Source organism: Mesoplodon mirus (genome assembly GCF_964341445.2).
Source record: "Mesoplodon mirus genome assembly, chromosome: 2".
In the NCBI taxonomy this organism is placed as follows: Eukaryota; Metazoa; Chordata; class Mammalia; order Artiodactyla; family Ziphiidae; genus Mesoplodon; species Mesoplodon mirus.
In genome coordinates, this window is record NC_138977.1 from 118,759,602 (window position 1) to 118,780,208 (window position 20,607).

The following is a 20,607-nucleotide window of genomic DNA, read 5'->3' on the forward strand; positions in this document are numbered from 1 at the left end:
CCCTCCCCATCCTTGCCCTCGCATGGCTGCATCCCAGCCCCCTCTTCCTGTGCTTCTCTTTCAACCTGAGCTCCCAGGGCAGCTCCCCCTCACATCCTCCCTGGGGTCCAGGCTGCCATTTGCCTCCCTGTCCTCTGAAACCTTTTCTCTTTCCCTTCTGGCAACTTGCTGCTCCCTCTGTGGGTCCCCAGGCCTGAGTGTGATGACTTACCTATGGAGGTGCCCATAGTTTCTAGATGAACGAAGGTTCCAGGTAATGCAGAATCTGAGCCATCCAGTCTGGACGGACGAGATCCAGGTGTAGGCAGGAGTCTGCAGGATCTGCTTCAGGCATTAGTGGCAAGGATGGAGTTCAAGACTGAGCCACGTCCCTGTGAATCTGGAGCTCCCCGTAGACGGCTTTTCCACGGGCCAGACGTGTGGACAGACAGGCCTCACATGATGGGGCCAGCAGGTCGCCGAGTGGGTGAGAGGGGAGAACGAAGAGCTGAGGTGCCCCCTCTGGGTCCACCTGCTTGGCTTTTCCAGAAGCCTGGGGGGTGCTCCATGCCAGGACCTGCCTTTTGATGTCTCTCACCCTCCCTTCACATTCCTTCTCTCCTAAAGTTACAGGGAAGAGCTAAATCTGACTCCATGTTGGATCTGTTTCTTTTACTTTAACCTTTGCTTCCCATTGCTTTTGTTCACTAAAAGGATACTGTCTATATATAATGGTCTGCCTCAGGGAACCCTGCCCCTCTGCCTAGATATTAAACCAAAGTGCCTTTGTTCAGGGCAACCTCCAGCCCCCGTCCACCTGTGCATGGCTGCAAGAAAGAAGAAATTAACACACCCCCTGCCCGAGGCTGGCCATTCTAGGGGATATTGGCACAACTTATGGCCTTTTTACTTTACTTCCTTACCCCCTCCCCCTCTCTGTGCTATAAAAGAAACTGGCATCCAGACCCCGATAAGATGGTTCTTTCGAGACTTTAGTCTGCCATCTTCTCGGTCTGCCAGCTTTCTGACTAACGCTGTATTCCCAGCCTCAACGCCTCGTCTCCCGATTTATTGGCCTGTCGTGCGGCGAGCAGAGCGAGCTTGGACTCCGTAACACTAACTCCTGGCAACATGCCTCCTGATTCCCTATACGTTTTCTAAAATGACAGTTTGCAATCTGATAAACAAACCCAGAATAACGTGTGAGTGGCGGAGGGCTGAGGGAGGCCCCCAGAATCCACCGGGCGACAGTGGGCTTGTGGGAAGACAGCCCATTGACCTTGTTTTCTAGAAGCGGGCAGTGATGCCGACCTGAGAGCTTGGCGGGGCGGGGGGCAGGAGAGGGGCACAGGGAGATGGTTTGTGACCCATAGGGTGATTCCCAGGAGCCAGGGGGCAGACCTGTGGCATCAGGGTCCCCCAACCAGCAGATCATTACAGATTGCCACGTCCTACCCAGAAATTCCCATTCTGTGCACCTGGAGAGTGCCCCAAACACCTGTATTTTGAACTAAGTTCCCTAGGTGATTTGATATGCAATTAGGCTTGGGGACCACTACAGACATTTGTGCTCAGTAGAAACAGAATCAGTGCTCAGGAGAGGCTGAGATTGAGGGGCAGATAGATCTCATGGTACCTCCTGGTAATTCACGTCAGCACCAGTAAGGCCTGTTCACACGAGACTTTCTCTAAACATCACACTCAGTGCCTTCCTATCCTTCGGGGACCGGCAGCTCAGAAGCTCTACTCATCTCCCTGGTACAGTTAGTTCAAGGAAATTTCAGGAGTGCTGAGTGCCTATGACGACAGAAAAAACAGCACTTTAGGGTAAAACCAAATGAGTATATGTCAATCCACTGTATAGCACAGGGAGCTGTAGCTCGGTGCTCTGTGAAGACCTAGATAGGTGGGATGGGGGGGTGGGAGGGAGGGGATATATGTGTACATATAGCTGATTCACTTCGTTGTACAGCAGAAACTAATGCAACATTGTAAAGCAATTATACTCCAATAAAAAAATTTTTTTTCTTCTTTGGCCTAGGCTACTCAGTGAACGAAATTGCCTTTGTAGCCCTGAACTGCTTCAAGTTTCAGGGGTTTGGTTTCATTCTTTTTATTATTTTTATTGGACAGAAAGAAAAGCTTGGAATAATTCCTTTGCACAAAATGATTTTTTTTTTAGTCTCGTAATAAACTGGGTCAGTTCTCCCCACCCTCTATGAATATATTTGAAATCATTTCCTTTCTGATGACTGGAGGTTTTCCCTGGTGCCTCGTCCATCTCTCCTCCATTCATTAGTGATTAAAACCCTCTAGCCGTCAAGAAATCAGCTTTCTGTGAGGGCCTGCTTTCCCAGCCACCATTGTTTCTGCACAACTCTTAGAAAGGAGATACGCTTATCACCTGCCCTGCAGGTTACGGTGGAAAGACCCGGGGATGTGGGCCTGCCTGCCAGGTCCCCCTCCTAGAATGCGCTGTCTGGGAGAATATGCTGATCTACGATGAAAATGAGAGGCCAGGAGGATCCCTGCTAGAGGAGCTAGATATGGTGAATTAATTCAGAAGAGGCCCTGCTTTCAACACGGATCACGTTCCACGCAGTCAATTCGTGTCACCATCCTGACTTAGCAGTTTGACTTAGTGTGAGATCCGTTTCATCCTGACAGATTCTGAAGGATTTCACACCGTTCACTGACAGAATTTCTGTCTAGAGAAAGGGGAAATGGGGTACGGTTTGCAGCCAGTTGGAGTGGTTCTGTTTCCTCCCAGTGAGAGAAGTTGGTACTGGCTCCGAGGGACAGCCAAGCGTTCCACTCAGAAGCCAACGCTGCAAGGCTTTGCCAGAACTCAAGGAGGGAGTTTGAGCCTCTGGGATTCAAAGTCCTTGTTAACTATTCTGACTTCATCGGTGGAGGGGTTATTTTCATTCCTCCCTAGAAACGAGTGAAAAGGTTACCGCTCAGCTTTCCATTTTTGTTTGTTATTTCTGTCTGGTACACGTGATTAGGACATATCGAGGAAAAACTAGACCAGATGTTTGCTCGAGCCAGGTGTTTAGACAGACCAGATTTCTGCCTTGCTTTTGTAACTGTCAGCTGAGAAGCCGTGCCTTTGATCCCGGTCACGTTTCTTCTTTGGCTCGTGACTTTGGACCGAGCACTTAGACCGTCTACCTCATAGAAGCTTTAAGTTACCCCCGCCAGCTGGTAGAAAATAGAACACCCTCCAGAGTCTTGATTTACGTATTTGAATATTAGATGTGCACTCTGGTGACCACGGGAGATTCAGCTGTCTCTTTTCCGAATCCCCTGCTCGAAACCTCTCCTGAGTTCTGCTACTGCTGCCCGCCCTGGGACTCAAAGCTTGCGGGGTAGGTAGGTCATAGAGGCCAAAGATACGGTGATTATTATGATTTTTGCACACGTCCCATGTGCCAAGCCAGGTGCTAAGTGCTTCATATGCATGATCTCATTTTAAACCTCAAAACAGTGATGAAGAGTGGCTGTGATTAGTGCCTCTGTCTTTTGCCCCTTTGCTTTCAGCTTCCCCTGGCCTCTTCCTCCTTTCCTCTTTCCTTCCCTCCCTCCCTCCCCTGAAGGGGTTTCCTAAGGCCAGCAGTGCCGCTTGGACGCAAAGCTGCAGAGGTTGGGGAAACATGTGAACTACTGAATTTTGCTTACTGTCTGCGGACTTCATGCTTCCGCTCCCCCGCTTGGGGGCCAGGTGGATGATGGAGCCTAACAGAGATTATGCCCCAAAGAAGGAAGACCACACACCGTGAGCCACAGATGAGCCTTCTCCAACATGCAGGCTGCCCTCGGTCCTAACAGCAGAGAGAGGCTGAGTCAGGCGTCTGCCGTGGTTTTGCCCAAATCCAGAGACCACTTGTGTCTGTCCGCTCAGCATTCGAACTCCTGCAGTAACCTGAAATCAGACACCTCGGCAACCTCTGACCTTGGTGCTCTGGATTTCACATCCCAGCTAAAGGGAGGAAGAGGAGGGGAGCTGGGGGCTGCTGCCTAGCAAAGGGCCACCCTGCCCACTCACCTCCGTCGTCTGAGCCCTGCTCACGTTCATCCCATGTGCATTACTTTCTGCCTTCTTGCTTGGCCAGAATTCCTTTTATAATTGGAGAAGGCCGTCAGTGAAGGGTTGGATTCTACGGGTGCACGAGCCACTGCCTTCTTTGCATCAGACGCCGCCCCTGCCCCTCCCGTCACTCTCAGTTTGCGTACAGGATGCAAGCTGTGTTCCCGGACCCATCTCAGCCCCGGTGGCACCAGCCACTTCCTTTTCCCGTTATAACGAAAGTGGAGTGGGTTTGCAAAGGACTTGTCCGTAGATGCTACCGTCTGTTCCTGATGTGTCCACAGCAGACTTGGATTTTTCTTTTTCTGTGTCACATGTTTACTTCTCCAGGCTAGATGCTAGCCTTCTTGAAGGATGAACTCATTCAAAAACTATAAGATGGCTTTCAATAAATCTGTAGCTCAGAATCATAAAGCCCGAGGGTGGCGTTTTCCCCAGTTGGATTCATAAGTGGAATGTCTGATGAAGGAGGACACATGGGTTATTTTTGAAGACATCACAGATGTCCACTGTCTGGGTACCCAGGATTATGTATACGTGTGTGTGTGTGTGTGAACAATTTTACATCATAAGTGCTTTCCATAAGTACCCTGTTGCTTTAGCTCATGACACACTCTTTGTCTGAGGCCCTGGAGGAGGACATGCCCTGATCTCTCCAAGCAGCATCAGCCCAGCCTGCCCTCCGGGAAGCCTAAAGAAACCATGATGCTTTTGTGTGCATCTCTCAGAAAGGATGGCGCTGGCTGTCATTATTTCTCACAGAGGAGATTCTGTTCTGGTACATTCTGCTAGCATTCTCCTCTTCTCACGTCCCTCTTCCCTCCACTGACTCTCAAGAGAGAACATTTTAAAACATCTCCAGTGGGTTCTGTGCATTAAATCTAGCAGGGGGCTTCCCTGGTGGTGCAGTGGTTGAGAGTCCGCCTGCTGATGCAGGGGACGCGGGTTCGTGCCCCGGCCCCGGTGCCGCGGAGCGGCTGGGCCCATGAGCCATGGCCGCTGAGCCTGTGCGTCCGGAGCCTGTGCTCCACAGTGGGAGAGACCACAGCAGTGAAAGACCCGCGTACCACACAAAAAAAAAAAAACAAACTAGCAGGAAATACAAATGATACCGCCTATGGGGATCTCATGTCTCATACCTCCCTGATGTTGATTTACTTTATGAAATATAGTTGAAAAAGACTTTCTGGCTTTGGAATGGCTATAAGGGCTCAAAATCTTGCTTTCTCTTGGCAGAGTATAATATACTATATGGTGACGTCCCCCAAACTGTTTTCCTGGATCAAAAACGAATCCCTTCTCAAGGCCCTGCAGCCCTTTGCCAAGTGGCATTACATTGAGCGTGACCTTGCACTGTTCAACATGAACGTCGATGACGACTATGTCCCGTGTCTCCAGGGCATCACTCGAGCCAGCTACTGCAACGTGTATCTGGAGTGGATTCAGTACTGTGCACGGAAGAGGCAAGAGGTAGGTAGGGGAGGTGGGGCTGAGGAGTTGAGTGTAAGTTTAAAAAGCAAAGAGCCTTGTAAAGACCATCTCTTTCTTTTTTTTTAAATTAATTTTATTTATTTTTTACACAGCAGGTTCTTATTAATTATCCATTTTATACATATTAGTGTATACATATCAATCCCAATCTCCCAATTCATCCCACCACCTCCCCGTGCCACTTTCCCCCCTTGGTATCCATACGTTTGTTCTCTACATCTGTGTCTCAATTTCTGCCGTGCAAACTGGTTCATCTGTACCATTTTTCTAGGTTCCACATATATGCGTTAATATACGATATTCGTTTTTCTCTTTCTGACTTACTTCACTCTGTATGACAGCCTCTAGATTCATCCACGTCTCTACAAATGACCCAATTTCGTTCCTTTTTATGGCTGAGTAATATTCCATTGTATATATATACCACATCTTCTTTATCCATTCGTCTGTTGATGGGCATTTAGGTTGCTTCCATGTCCTGGCTATTGTAAACAGTGCTGCAATGAACATTGGGGTGCATGTGTCTTTTTTTTTTTTTTTTTTTTGCTGTACGCGGGCCTCTCACTGCTGTGGCCTCTCCCGTTGCGGAGCACAGGCTCCGGACACACAGGCTCCGCGGCCATGGCTCGCGGGCCCAGCCGCTCCGCGGCATGTGGGATCTTCCGGGATCGGGGCACGAACCCGTGTCCCCTGCATCGGCAGGCGGACTCTCAACCACTGCGCCACCAGGGAAGCCCGCATGTGTCTTTTTGAATTATGGTTTTCTCTGGGTATATGCCCAGTAGTGGGATTGCTGGGTCATATGGTAGTTCTATTTTTAGTTCTTTAAGGAACCTCCATACTGTTCTCCATAGTGACTGTATCAATTTACATTCCCACCAACAGTGCAAGAGGGTTCCCTTTTCTCCACACCCTCTCCAGCATCTGTTGTTTGTAGATTTTCTGATGATGCCCATTCTAACTGGTGTGAGGTGATACCTCATTGTAGTTTTAATTTGCATTTCTCTAATAATCTCTTTCTTATACTATAGACTATAATGAAATAGAGATGAGGAAGGACACTAATATTTGCTTTTTTTAATATATACAAATTTACTTATTTTATTTATTTATGGCTGCATTGGGCCTTTGTTGCTGCACGTGGGCTTTCTCTAGTTGTGGCCAGTGGGGGCTACTCTTTGTTGCAGTGTGCGGGCTTCTCATTGCGGTGGCCTCTCTTGTTGTGGAGCATGGGCTCTAGGTGCGCAGGCTTCAGTAGTTGTGGCATGCTGGCACATGGGCTCTAGAGCACAGGCTCAGTAGTTGTGGCGCACAGGCTTAGCTGTTCCGCAACATGTGGGATCTTCCCGGCCCAGGGCTTGAACCCGGGTCCCCTGCATTGGCCGGTGGATTCTTAACCACTGCACCACCAGGGAAGTCCCAGGACACTAGTATTTAAAAAATATTTGTTTAATAATTAAGCAAAATGAAATGGAAGAATTCATATACCATGTCTCCAGTGAAGGGGCCTTGAAGTTACGTTTTCCTCTTTACTGTGTTCAGAGTCAGTGCAGTGTTAAGCCTCCTTCACGGTTTTAAAACTCTGGACACTTCTTTGTTTAGAGTTACTTTTTGAGATTTCTGTACAGAGTATATCTGTGCTGAAATGGAGAGGATTTGCTGACGTATTGAATTGTGGACCAGCACATTCTGTTTAGCAATCAGACGGTCCAAGCTACTCCCGTAGGTTTGTGTGTGTGTGCACACGCATCGTTGCTCATGTGCTGAGGACACTTCTGGTGATGAAAGCAGCCTCTTAGAAACGAAACCAAGGACAATGACATCTTAGAAAAGGAAGACAAGGAAGCAGACAAGGAGGAGAAAGGGGAGGTAGGCAAGTGGAGGGTGTCGGTCATCTCTGCTTCTCAGGATTTGGAAAGCTTCTCGCAATGTGTTTTTGGAAGAAAATGGTAGATCCAAGTTGAAATGGCCTTCTCAGCAGCTGATGAGGTGTGTTTTGTGACCTGTAGAGGGTAAGCCAAATTATGACACTAGCCCAGGTCCTTGACCTTTGCATGAGTGATGGAAAACAGGTGGGAGAAAGAATAGGTGGCAGAGTCTGCTTCCTCCAGATGCAGCCAGAAGAATGTGAGCCGAGATCTTAACCCACGCTGAGCCTCTCCTGGTGGCTGAAATAGTCAAAGAATCTACTGATTTTCCTGGCTACCCCCCCAATTGTGGCATTCCTCTTTCCTCAGCTGGCTCATAAAAAATGAAATTATTTCTCTTTTCTTGCAAAAGAGTCTTTAAGTTTAAATTCCTTCTCCATCTCCCCATGCCCCTCTTTTTTTTTTTTTTGCGTTACGCGGGCCTCTCACTGTTGTGGCCTCTCCCCTTGCGGAGCGCAGGCTCCGGACGCACAGGCTCAGCGGCCATGGCTCACGGGCCTAGCCGCTCCGCGGCATGTGGGATCCTCCCGGACCGGGGCACGAACCCGTGTCCACTGCATCTGCAGGCGGACTCTCAACCACTGCGCCACCAGGGAAGCCCCTCCATGTCCCTCTTTTTAAGCTATGGATGACCCCCTTCATTTAATTGTTGGAGTTATGGTCAGCTCATTGGGCTTCTTGTTGTTGAGGCAACAGAAAACCCTCATTTGCACTTGATTCCCATACTTCTTCTCTCCCTGCTGGTGTGCCTGTGCCCTGCATTGGACACGGTTAAGGTGGGCATCGCCCAGGGTTAAGGTGGTCGTTGGACAGGGTTAAGGTGGGCGTTGAATAGGGTGAAGGTGGGCATTGGACAGGGTGAAGGTGGGCATTGGACAGGGTTAAGGTGGGCATTGGACAGGGTTAAGGTGAGCGTTGCCCAGGTTTAAGGTGGGCGTTGGACAGGGTTAAGGTGGACGTTGAATAGGGTTAAGGTGGGCGTTGCACAGGGTTAAGGTGGGCATTGAATAGGGTTAAGGTGGGCGTTGCCCAGGTTTAAGGTGGGCGTTGCCCGGGTTTAAGGTGGACAATGCCCAGGGTTAAGGTGGGCGTTGCACAGGGTAAGGTGGCGGTTCATTTGACTGCAAGCTCTCACCATCTTCCTGACCTCGAGGTGCCATGTTCACAATTCCAGGGAAGTAGGCCAGCCAGCCTCGTGTTAGTCCCTTTACTTTCCTAAGGTAGTTTCCCCATTTAATTTTTTTTTCCACGTCCAACCTCAGGAGAAACTCAGGAAGCAGAGTTTCCCATCTGTCAGGTCACTTTAATGGGGCCCGGGTGACCACCGTGGGTGACACAGGGAAAGCCTCTGCATTTGTAGTTGTCTGTTGGTCTGGAACCCACGTGAAAGCTGAATTAACATCCTTGTTCTTCCAGCCCTCGAAGCACCTAGACAGTGACGAGGACTCTCCTCTGGTGACTTTGTCCTTCGCGCTCTGCATCCTGGGTCGGAGAGCTCTGGGGACCGCGGCTCACAACATGGCCACCAGGTACCTGGGGAACCAGTTGTCACAGACACCAGTTGGCATTTTATATGTTGGACAGATTTTTGTCCATCATTTTCTTTATTTTAAAGTTAGACTGCTCCTACTTCTTCCAGAGTGTTCTCTCCCTAATGAATCATGTTGGGCCTCTGAGAAGACTTTTTAACCATGGTGATCTGGAGAATTAGATGTAGAAACAGCAGTAATACAGAACAGTCAAAACCCCAGAATTCTGGGTATAGGGCGTTCTATGTTACAAGGTTCCTTGCAAATTTTCTGGGAAGATTAAATGAAATCATGCATACAAAGCGCCTAGCCTGGTATTTAGCAGAATTAATGCTCAAAAAAACATTAGTTCCCTTCCCCCGTTTTTCTTCACAAAAGAAAATTGTCACTTCTGTGCTTTAACTCCAGCCCCTGCCCTGCCCTGATTCTGTGGGGCTTTGATGATTGGATGCTGCTTCTCCTGTTTTTTTCAAACTCTCTTTCTGCAAGTTTCTCTTCTTAAAGAACAAAACAATTTTGTGTTTAGCTGTAAACTCTCTCCTGGCCCCTTTCACCCTCCTTCACCCTCGGTCCCTGAGGTCTTGCCTTCACAAACAGACCCCTGAACTGGCATCACAGATGAAGCTGTGCTCTTTGCCCCGACCTCCTCCTTCTCCAGGGAAACCGCTCTTGTGAATTTCGTCAGTCACCTCCTCATCGCCCCGGTTGGTGGCCGTTTCACACACTGCTCCTTTGGTAGTTAGCACTGTGGACCGGATGTTCTGGATTCTGCCTGTCCGTCAGAGGCATCTTGATTGGTGCACATGAAAATCTCCCGAGGGGCTTGTAAATATCCCAATGCCCAGGCCTTACCCCAGGACAGAGCGATCACTTCACGACCCCTGCGGGTGGACCACGCATCGGGACTTTTTTATGGCTCCCCGGCTGCATCAACATGCAGCCAAGGCTGAGAATCATACAGACCCAGGGAGCTGAAAAAGAAAGAGCTTCTGTGTAGTGGTTTCTCCTTTACTTGGACTTTCTTCAAGATGTCTGTGTTGTATTGTTGATCCGGTGCTCTGCAAAGGGGTCCTTCTGATACTCTACTTGAGTGTGTTTGGGGGTTATTAGGTGGAATGACAGGCTGCTTAAGGGCAAAAGCCACACGTGTGCTTGTTTAACAGCCGTCACAGCGCCTGGCCATTGGGTAAACAAGTCCAGGGAGACTTGTCGAAGATGTTTCTGAGTGCCCTTCCTGCAGGGGATGGCTCTGCGTCGTTCCTGTTGGCGAGCCGTGGACAGGCGTCCTCCGTGACGTGTGTGCGTTGGTGAGGGGTGACGTGGTGTGGTTGGCCGTCCCTCCATCCCTCTCTGGAGGCTATAGCCTTGAGTCACTAAGAGGAAAAGGTGAGAACCAAGGTGGTTAGAATTCGTGACAGCTAGTCTTTCAACACCCACATCCCAGAACTTTATGATTTTCTTCATAGACGAGAAATGCTCACCAATTAAAGTATTGTGTCGATCTGTGTTCCAGGGAATGCTCTGGAGAGGGCTGACCTGCTTCTAGCCCCTCTCTTCCCTCCCACCTGACTCAGCCTCATACTAGACCCAGGCAGTTCCCTTTGTGGTCATCTGGGACCGAATTGGATGATTGAAAGTCTAGCAGAAGCCTCCTTCGTGGGCTTTGTAAAACAGTCCCCTCTAATTCTGTAAATAGGGAATACTCTTTGAGAAGGGCTTCAGAAGATTCTGGACTCCACATCACAAAGTGAGTCTTCAGATATTCACAGCATCCAAGCACATGATCTTTTGTTGGATCAATGGGAAGTTGTTTTTTTTAAAATAAATTTCAAATTTTCTTTACAAATTGCAAATAAAATGCTTCAACGATTTCTCTCTTTCCATTCCCATACAACATATTTTCAGATTTCTTCGATCTTGTTCTTTGTGTTACTTGTTCCAATATTCCTGATCCAGGTGAATCTCACTTGGTCTGTTTTATTTGTTTTTCCTTGAATAAGCACCATGCCTAGCAGCTGCTTTGGTCAGCCTTGTTTTGATGGGATTTTTTTGTTTGTTTCAAACAGCTTCTCATACTCCATGTTGGCTCTGCTTGTTGCAGACATAGTGATGAGATAAATCTGGGAATGATACTCTTGCTAGTCTAGGGAAAGATTTGATTATCTGGGACTGATTCACTTCACTGAGCAGTCCTGTACTGTATTTTAAGGTGCACTTGTTTTTATGGTGGGCCTGCTTCTCCTCATTTTCTCCTCAGGTGAAATTTAGACTCATATTTTATAAAAACCTCATTTGGAATTTTGATTTAGAATATATTAAATTCACAGATTAATTTGGGGAAAGAATGGACATCAGCCAATAATATGGTGTATCTTTGTAATCATTCAGTTTTTTAAATGTCTTTCCATAATAATTTATCATTTTTTTGGAGATTTGTAATCCTTAGTGGACTTGTCTCTAGGTATTTTATAGTTTTATTGTGATCATGCATAAAATCCTTTTTTTCCTGTCACATTTTCTAATTGGCTACTGCTGGTATACAGGAAAGTTACAGTAAGTCCCCTACATACGAACCTTCAAGTTTCAAACTTTCAAAGATGCGAACGTCCGTTTGTATGCCCAGTCACGTAAGTTAGTTCACGTGTCTGGTGCACATTGTCACACACGTGCATCCTCTACAAGTGGTTGTGCTTTTGTGTACTTTACTGTACTGTGTTTGTTTTTTATGTATTATTTATGTGGAAAGTATTATAAACTGATTACAATACAGTACTATATAGCCGATTGTGTTAGTTGGGTACCTAGGCTAATTTGTTGGGCTTATGAACAAATTGGACTTAACGAATGTGCTCTCGGAATGGAACTCGTTTGTATGTAGGGGACTTACTGTATTTAGTTTTTTATATCGATTTCATCCTGGGCACCTCTACTGAACTCTGTTATAAACATTATTTCAATTAATTCTATTTGATTTTCTGTTGGAAAGACATATCTGCAAATAATGACAATTTTGCCTTTTTCTTTCCTATATTTATACCTCAGTTCTTTTTCCTGTTCCATTGGCTCTGACCTCCAGTTGGAGGTGGGCATCTGTGTTAGTTTCCAATTGCTGCTGTAACAACTTACCACAAATTCGGTGGCTTACAGCTGCATAAATTATTTGTCTTACAGTTCTGGAGATCAAAAGTACAAAACGGGTTTCACTAGGCTAAAATCAAGGTGTCTGCATTCCTTCTGGAGGCTCTGAGGGGAGAATCCATCCCCTGTTCTAGAGGCCGCCTGCATCCCAGCGACCCCTTCCTCCATCTTCCCAGCCAAAAGTGTAGCCTTTTCCAATCTCTCTCTGACAAACTCGACCTCACCCACTTCCTTCTTTTACTTATGAGGATCCTTGTGATTACATTGGGCCCTCCCAAATAATCCAGGAAAATCTCCCCATCTCAAAATGCTCAATTTAATCACATCTGCAAAATTCCTTGTGCCCTGTAAGGTAACATAACCACGGGTTCCAGAGATTAGGACATGGACATGTTGGAGGACCATTATTTGGTCTAACACAGCATCCTCACATTAATCCAGACATTAATGGGGAACAAGTGTCATATTTTAGCGTTAAAAAATAAGGTTTGTTTTAGGATTCTCTTAGACCATTTTCATCTTTACGAGTGTCGTTCTCTTCCTAGATTGCTAAAGCTTTCATCAGGAAATGATGTTGAATTCTTTCAAAGTTTGAGGGCTCACATTCAGATGAAATTCTTCTTAAATCTATTAATGTACTGGGTTATATTAATAGATTTCTTCATTAAAACATCCTTGCAATTCTGAGATAAGCTCTACTTGGTCACGATACCTTCTATCTATGCAATGATGGATTCACTTTGCTAATATTTTATTCAGTACAGTTTTATTTATGTTCAAAGTAGGAGTGGCTTATGATCGCCCTTAAGTGTACTTTCTGAGACCTAACAAGTCATTCTCCCATATTTAGTATTAAAGACTAACAGATGATTTTTGAACACTTACTCCACAGATAAGTCTTATATAGCAGCCTAGCATAAGTCACAAGCTCTGCTTCATTTGATGGGTTTCTTGGGGAAATATTTTGACTTCACAGCACTGACATAGCTTTGATAGGCTATCCTCAAGGAAGAAAAACACACGCATGAAAAATTAGAGAGGATGAGCAAATTGAGAATCAGCTGAAATGATAAGCTGAATGCAAGTGAGCAAAAGAGTACAGGTATGTAAAATGTCTTCAAATAAGACGTCCATATGTTACGGAGATAGAATGAGTTAATAGGGATGTGACAAGCAAACACTGATGACGGTTTTAATTTGGAGTTTGGGGCCTATCCCCTTTGTAGAACTGTGTCTCCTACTGAACAAGAGCATACAAATATAAAGGCATGTCTAGGAGGAAGTCAATATAGTTTCACTGACCACAGGGGCTAAAAGATGGCTTGGTGACTGTCTTCAAGTACATGAGAGGTGATGAGTGGATCCTGGCTGATGGTCCATTTATAGAGATAAGGGGTGAGAAGGTGGCTGCATTCACAGCAGCAACATGTTTGCTTGAAGAAGAAATTTTACTGATTCTTGGAGTAACTAGGCTTCTAAGAGAATAGAACATGTCAAGATAAATGTAAGCTTGAAAAACGACAGACAAACAATCCAGCCCTAGATGTCCTGTGCTGGAGGCTGAGAGCCCTTACAGGAGACCTTGTGGCAGGAGGTCACTTTCATAGTCTGGGGTCACATCTACCACGTCCACACTGCTCTCACCCACAGCGGACTGAGGAAAAGAGCGTTCTTCAGGAATCCTGGACGTAATCTCAGTTTCCCTGCCGACCTTCTACCGGAGACGAGACCCCAAACTAGGGCCAGACGTCACAGTGAATTCTCTTGCAGACAAGACTGAGGTCTGCCTGACAGACTGTGGTTGGAAACTCAGAAATCAGGATCTAGAAGAGAAATAAAGGAAACATGATGCACGGTCCTGAACCAGAGATTAAAATCAAGTCGTCCAGCTCAGCTCAAGATGGTGGTGTAGGAAGATTCTGAGGTCACCTGTTCTCACGATCACACCAAACCTACCACGTCACATAGAACAACTATCCCTGAGAATGACCTGAAGACTAGCAGGATAGAGTTTCTGCAACTAAGGATATTAGAAAAGGCCACATGGAGAAGGGTGGGAGGGGCGGAGACACGGTCCAGTCAGAACCTGCCCCTCCAGTATGACGACCCACAGTGGGAGGGAAGTCACCACCATGGGGGTCCCCCCTGAGGAGCGAGGGGTCTGAGGCCCACATTGGGCTCCCCAGCTGGGGCACCTGAACCAGGAAAACAAGCCCCATAACATCTGGCTTTGAAACCAGTGGGGCTCACGCCCAGGAGAGCCCGAGGGCTGTGGGAAACCAAGACTCGGCTCTGAAGAGCTTGGGCCCAAACTCACTTGTTCCGAGCGCCAGCACACTGGATTGAAAAGCACCTGGATTGTACAAGGAGGTACATTGATTAATCTTAGGGCACTTGCTGGAGGGGCAGGGATCTGGCGGGACATTCTCAAGGGATAGCATTGCTGGCAGGCGCCTTTTTTTCTTTTTCCTTTTAAAATATTTATTTATTTACTGTGGCTGCACCAGGTCTTAGTTGCGGCGTGCGGGATCTTAGTTCCCGACCAGGGATCGAACCCGGGCCCCTGGCACTGGGAGCGCGGAATCTTACCCGCTGGACCGCCAGGGAAGTCCCCAGGTGCCTTTTTTTCCCTCTCTTTCCACGTTGCTGGCCGGGCGCTGGTGGGCATCATTTCTGTCACTCTCCATCACCTAGCTAACACCGTGCTCGCTGCCCTGGACCAGCCTTGCCCAACCTGCCCAAGGTCCCTGAAACGTCTGGGTGTTCTGGTCCCCAGAATCACCCCTGGCGCCTCAGAATCACCCGAGCAGCTTAGAATATAGGCCCCGGGCCCCATCACAAATTGCCAGCTTAGACTCTCTGGGAGCCGGGTCTGGAAATCTAGTGTTTTTTTTGCGGTACGTGGGCCTCTCACTGTTGTGGCCTGTCCCATTGTGGAGCACAGGCTCCGGACATGCAGGCTTAGCAGCCATGGCTCGCTCATGGGCCTAGCCACTCCGCGGCACGTGGGATCTTCCCGGACCGGGGCACGAACCCGTGTCCCCTGCATCGGCAGGCGGACTCTCAACCACTGCGCCACCAGGGAAGCCCTCTAGTTTTGATTTTGAACAGCTGCCAGGAGATCATTTCTTCTGAAGCCAGCTTGCTCCTGGTACTCTGGCCAGCCTCGGGAAGCATCTTTCACTAGATAATAGCAGTTGATCGCATTGATGTGGAGGCCCAGAAGCACTTGAACGCCACGAAGCCAAATGTATTTTTAAAAAGCTTTTCATCAAATCTTGCCTTTTAGCTAGTTCTCGCTTGGGAAGTATTATTTCTCAATTTATCTGGCATTTATTTGGAACCACATTGCTGCGATCCTTTCACCACGTGATTGCTCTCCATTGATTATCTGAGATGCTGCAAGATAAGCGTCCTTGGTTTATGTCTGAAGCCTGTGTTGCCTTGACATTCCAGTTCAGTAACAATGAGAATAACAATCACGGTGAACATGGATGGTGCGCTCCCTGGGTACTGGGAACAGCGCTAAGTGCTTGAAGCGAGTAGATGCATTTCATCCTCTCTTGAGGCGTGAAAGAGGATGAGGTAGGTGCTATTACTGCCCCGATTTTACAGCTGGATAAACCAAAGCCCAGAGCTGGGGTCTGTGCAATGTTTGGACATGGCAGAGTCCTGCCCAGGCTCTAGATCCTGACTGCTACACTGTGTCAAAGTTAGTCCCACCAGCCCCCAGGAATTCTTCAGATCGCCCCCATCCATGTGGCTCGGCCACCCCACGGTGCCTGCCGTTTCCTCCTCACCGACTTCAGCTCCCTTTGTTGACTGTCCTGGCCTGAGTTGTGCTGACGTGGGCATCATGGCTGTCCAAGCTCAGTGTGGCCTGTGCTCTGGGCCACTCCACCGTCTTTCTGGGGTGGCACCTGGCCCTCTCCTGCTGGCCCAGCGCCCTTTCCTCTAGGAGTGGCTGCCACCCTGCACTCTGAGTGCCCAGACCCCTTGGATACGTCTTCTGTGCCTTTCAGACTCAAGCATGGGTCCCAGGGGACAATGAATGTTGGACCCTGGGGTGTATTTGTCCCCTCCCCACACTGACACATGTCCTTTATTTTCCAACCACACGCACCTGCACTCCGCCCCCCATGTCAAGAGATTCTTAGCAAGCCTCTCCCCCAGCCTCCACGGACCCCTGGACACACTCAATCCTAAGGATGGACCCAGAAAAGAATCGATGATCGTGAGGACAAGAGATTTCCCCAGATATCAACAGAATCAGAGCCAAGATTCGAGTTGAGGATTGGAGCTTCTGGTTCCCATCCTTCCAGCTTTGCTGTCATATGCTGGTCCATGCAGCACTTGGACATTAATGCCTTGGAGCTACTTGAGGGTGACCATTGCTTTCTTCTCCAGTGTTCTTTTAAAGAAACTCTGTGTTTCCTGGAGAGGTAGGTGGCCAGGAGGCTGCTATGCTCCTTCAGTGTGACGTGAGATGCTGAATATTTGTTCCCACTTGCCTCATCCTCTTTCTCAACTCTTTCTGGCCTGTTTCCTCTTATATGAAAGGGTTATAATACTATATCTTGTACAGGCATCCATGAGAATGAGCTAAGCTGATGGAATGGAAAGTGCTTAGTAATGCACAAACCACCAGAAAAATGTAAGGTATCAACCTTTCTGCCTCACTTCTAGTTGCTCAGAGCTGGTGCTTTTTTAAAAAATCTGTTCACTGAAAAACTGTTTATTAAGGTGTTAATGTTTTATATAGTTGGTTCAAGATCCGCGTAATTTAAAATTCTGAGTTGCTCTTGAATAATCCAGATATCTCCAATACTCACACGTATATAAACTACTATATTTCCTGATATTTATCATAATTAGACTTCTCTAACTTCCATTTATCAGACAAATAAAACACTAATCTTTCAAAGCCACACCTTTAGGAGTTCATAAATTCCTATTTCCAATGAGTTTTTTAAAAAAATTATATTTTAAAACTTCTTTAAAAGGAAGCCTAAACCCCCAAATCAAAGGCCTTAATCTGCCTTTCACAATCTATATGTATATCAAATCATCATGATGTACACTTTAAATATCTTACAATTGTGTCAATTACACCTCTGTAAAGCTGAAAAAAATTGAAATCACACACAAAAAAGCCTTAATCTGAATCAATGTAGAGCAACGTAGAGCAACCTAGAGCAACGTAGAGCAATCTGAATCAAATAGAGCAATGAAGAGGATCTTTTATTCATCACACAGAAAAAATACAGAATGTATTTAGTTATTTATTTTCACCTACACAAATGTGCACCTATGCTTGTGTACACACATACACACACATATACACACATGCACACACAGTTATGAAGGCGACAAATAATTCAAGTCCTGATGCCATGGAACATGGGCTGCGTGCTGCAGAAGAGGTACAGAAGGCCCGTTACAGAGTTTGTTGCCAAGCAGTCCTCAGTGCAGGGACAATCTCTACATCCACATGTAGAGAGCCAGACCGCGGCACCGAGATAAGCCCGGTCTTACATGGCACTGCACACGTGCTAAAAACTTAGTAAATAAAGGCAGCACTAGGGGGCCGGGCGTTGGCTGTTCTAATCCCCAAGAAGGCCAACCTTGATCGACTCAGATGTAACCCTGTTTCCCCACTCCAGCTGTTGGCCTGGGGGTGGGAGCCTGTCATCCCTCAGTAGAATTCTTAACAAGACGAAGCCCGATAATGCTCCAAGTCAGCAATGTGCTGCAGGCGACCTGGAGACCTCTGCTCTCCCCCACAAAGCCTCCCAGCTCGTCACATCTCTGCCTTCCTCCTCTTCATTCTCCTGAGATTAAAAGGCAGGTAATGAAACACCCTTATTTTTAGGATGCCTGTACCTTTAAGGTGCTAGGGGTAATACCATCAATCTAGTGGAATTCTACCCCAGGCTTTGTTTTCTACACGGGGACTCATTTAAAAAAAACTTTTTTTTTTAATTGAAGTGTCATTGATTTACAATGTTGTGTTAATTTCTGCTGTACAGCAAAATGATTCAGTTATACATATATATACATTCTTTTTTTATATTCTTTTCCATTATGGTTTATCACAGGATATTGAATACAGTCCCTTGTGCTCTACAGTAGGACCTTGTTGTTTATCCATCCTATATATAACTGGTTGCATCTGCTAATCCCAAACTCCCCATCCTTCCCTCCCCCCGTCCCCCTCCCCCTTGGCCACTACCGGTCTGTTCTCTGTGCCCGTGATTCTGTTTCTGTTTCATAGATACGTTCATTTGTGCATTGAGACTCATTTTAATGGAACAGCAGTAAGCGTCACAAAGTGTCATTTTCCTCTGAAAATAGAAAGGACCGGTAAAGCATCTACCATTGGGGACCTGGGATGGGCTCACAAGCACTCAGTGAGGTCCTGTGGAAGGGCCTTTTCCCGACAGGGCAGTCGGGCCTGTGGCTGCTTTCACACGCCGCCGAGCAAAGGATGGGCTGCCTCTCCGGCTCTCCTCTCCCATCTGCCCATGTCGCTCTGGGCATCTTCGCAGGTCCCTCTATCTCCCTCTGCCACCGTCCCCAGCCCCACATCAAGAGGAGTGATTTCTCTATGCCTGTGTGCAAGCAGCGAGGCATGCTTCTAATCCTTTCCAGAAAAAAAACCCACCCACGTTTAACCCCCTCTTTTCAGGACTTCGCCCCTATCTGATGACAGGGGCATTTTGGACCATTTTCAGTGACAGCAGTTAGCACCGTTTCAAAGCTTCCCTCCCCACCTCTGCACTGCTCCAGCCTGGCTCTGCGGTCCACCCCTCCCCTCCCGGGACCGCAGACAGCTCCAGGAAGTCTCTGTTCTGTGTCAGGGGAGCCTGTTCAGGAGGGCTGCCTCCTGAACTCTTTCTGGAAGGTTCTGGGCTCCTCGAGGCCACAGCATCTGCCCCACCTGCCTAGACCCTGGCTGCTCCCGTTTCCCATGGTCTGCTCTGACTCCAAGCCCTGGCATCCCTCTCAAGGGAGTTCTGGAAGGAGGTTAATGATGCTGGGGTGTTTCGCAACGACGTGCTCCAACAGCCAACAGTGGAGCTATTTCCCTGAGGTGTGGGTCTGGCGTGCTGCACTGAATCCAAAGTCTTGCTTGGCGAGCCAGCTCATTAAATCCTCCTCAGTTCCATCCTCGGAGCGTCGCTTCCACACACACTTCCCTGCTCGTTCTGTCCCAGTTCAACGCCGTCAGGGATGCTGTTTCTCGTGCAGCTGCCCACTCCCACTCAGGGCTGTTAGAGGCCAGGGTGTTTAGAGGAGGCTGTGACTGAGTGTCTCACTGGAACTCGAGGCAACGAATGAAGGAAGAACCATTCTTTCCCTCCTCATAATACAGGGTGAGTCGCTTTCCCAGACCCACTCCCTGCGTTGATCCAAAAGTTGAAGGACCCAGACCGTGAAAGATGTCCCTCGGGCACCTCTCTGCTCTCCACCCAGGCAATGCTCAATTACATGCAGGAAACGGAAACAAAGCCAAAAAGCCTAGAAACATTAAAAAAAAAAGGGTGGGATTGGGAGCTGGATGTGCTCTGAGAATCTAAATGGCCAGTTTGAGATTGCATTTGGTGTCATTTTCTCTCCACATGGTGGAAGAATCCAATTTTTATTATGAGTGACATAGTCAGAAAGCGCTATCCAGAAACACAGAGACGACCAGTGGAAGGGCCTGGGTTTTCCCCTGGCCTACCTGCCTCCCTCCCAAGAAGTGGAGGCCCCAGGGCTCCTGGACCAGATGGCCCCGTGTCTCAGCACTCACTCTGCCTGTGGACATAGCAGGCCAGCTCTGACCAGGACCTCCACCATCACACTCAGGGATCCAGAGCATCAGTGGCTATTCCTGAAGGTGACCATTATAGCAGTTGTCACAAGGGTCTGAATACGGTCTGCAGTGTCAGGTGTTCGGTGGGACCTCTGCTGGATCAGCCTGAAGACAGTAAAATCCTTCCTGAGGTGACACAAGGGAGACTCAGGCCAGCTCAGGGTGACAGGAGCCTGAACACCTTTGCTCCGTATGAAGGAACAAACTCGACTTTGTTTCACAGCCTGGATTCTTTCCTGTACGGCCTCCACACCCTCTTCAAAGGTGACTTCAGAATAACAGCCCAGGATGAGTGGGTGTTTGCAGACATCGACCTGCTGCACACAGTTGTTGCCCCAGCTCTCAGGATGTCCCTGAAGCTGCACCAGGTAAACATTCCATTTTTTAAAAAAGTATAAGCCTGAAACATCAGGGGGAAAAAATGACCTTTCAAAAACGCAATCCCTTTCCTCGGCATGACACTGATGAGTGGGCTTCTGATTTAGTAACTAAGCGTTGAGGCATCGCATATTCTTGACGGTGTCCGTGACAGTGTGCCCTCAAGACCCCTAGGAGGTGGTGATCTCCCACTAGGATGGAAGAGGGGACTTGGCC

The 20,607-nt window shown here is 47.8% G+C and overlaps 1 protein-coding gene across 5 annotated transcripts in view; it reads left to right on the forward strand.

The window, feature by feature from the left end:
• PCNX2 (pecanex 2) overlaps positions 1-20,607 on the forward strand; it is a 295,243-nt gene that overhangs the window by 262,648 nt on the left and 11,988 nt on the right. For all 5 annotated transcript variants that reach the window (XM_082645600.1, XM_082645603.1, XM_082645599.1 and 2 more), the window contains 3 exons: positions 5,306-5,539; positions 8,905-9,017; positions 20,237-20,381. In XM_082645600.1, coding sequence (XP_082501726.1) covers positions 5,306-5,539; positions 8,905-9,017; positions 20,237-20,381 — 492 coding nt within the window. The remainder of the gene's footprint in view (positions 1-5,305; positions 5,540-8,904; positions 9,018-20,236; positions 20,382-20,607) is intronic.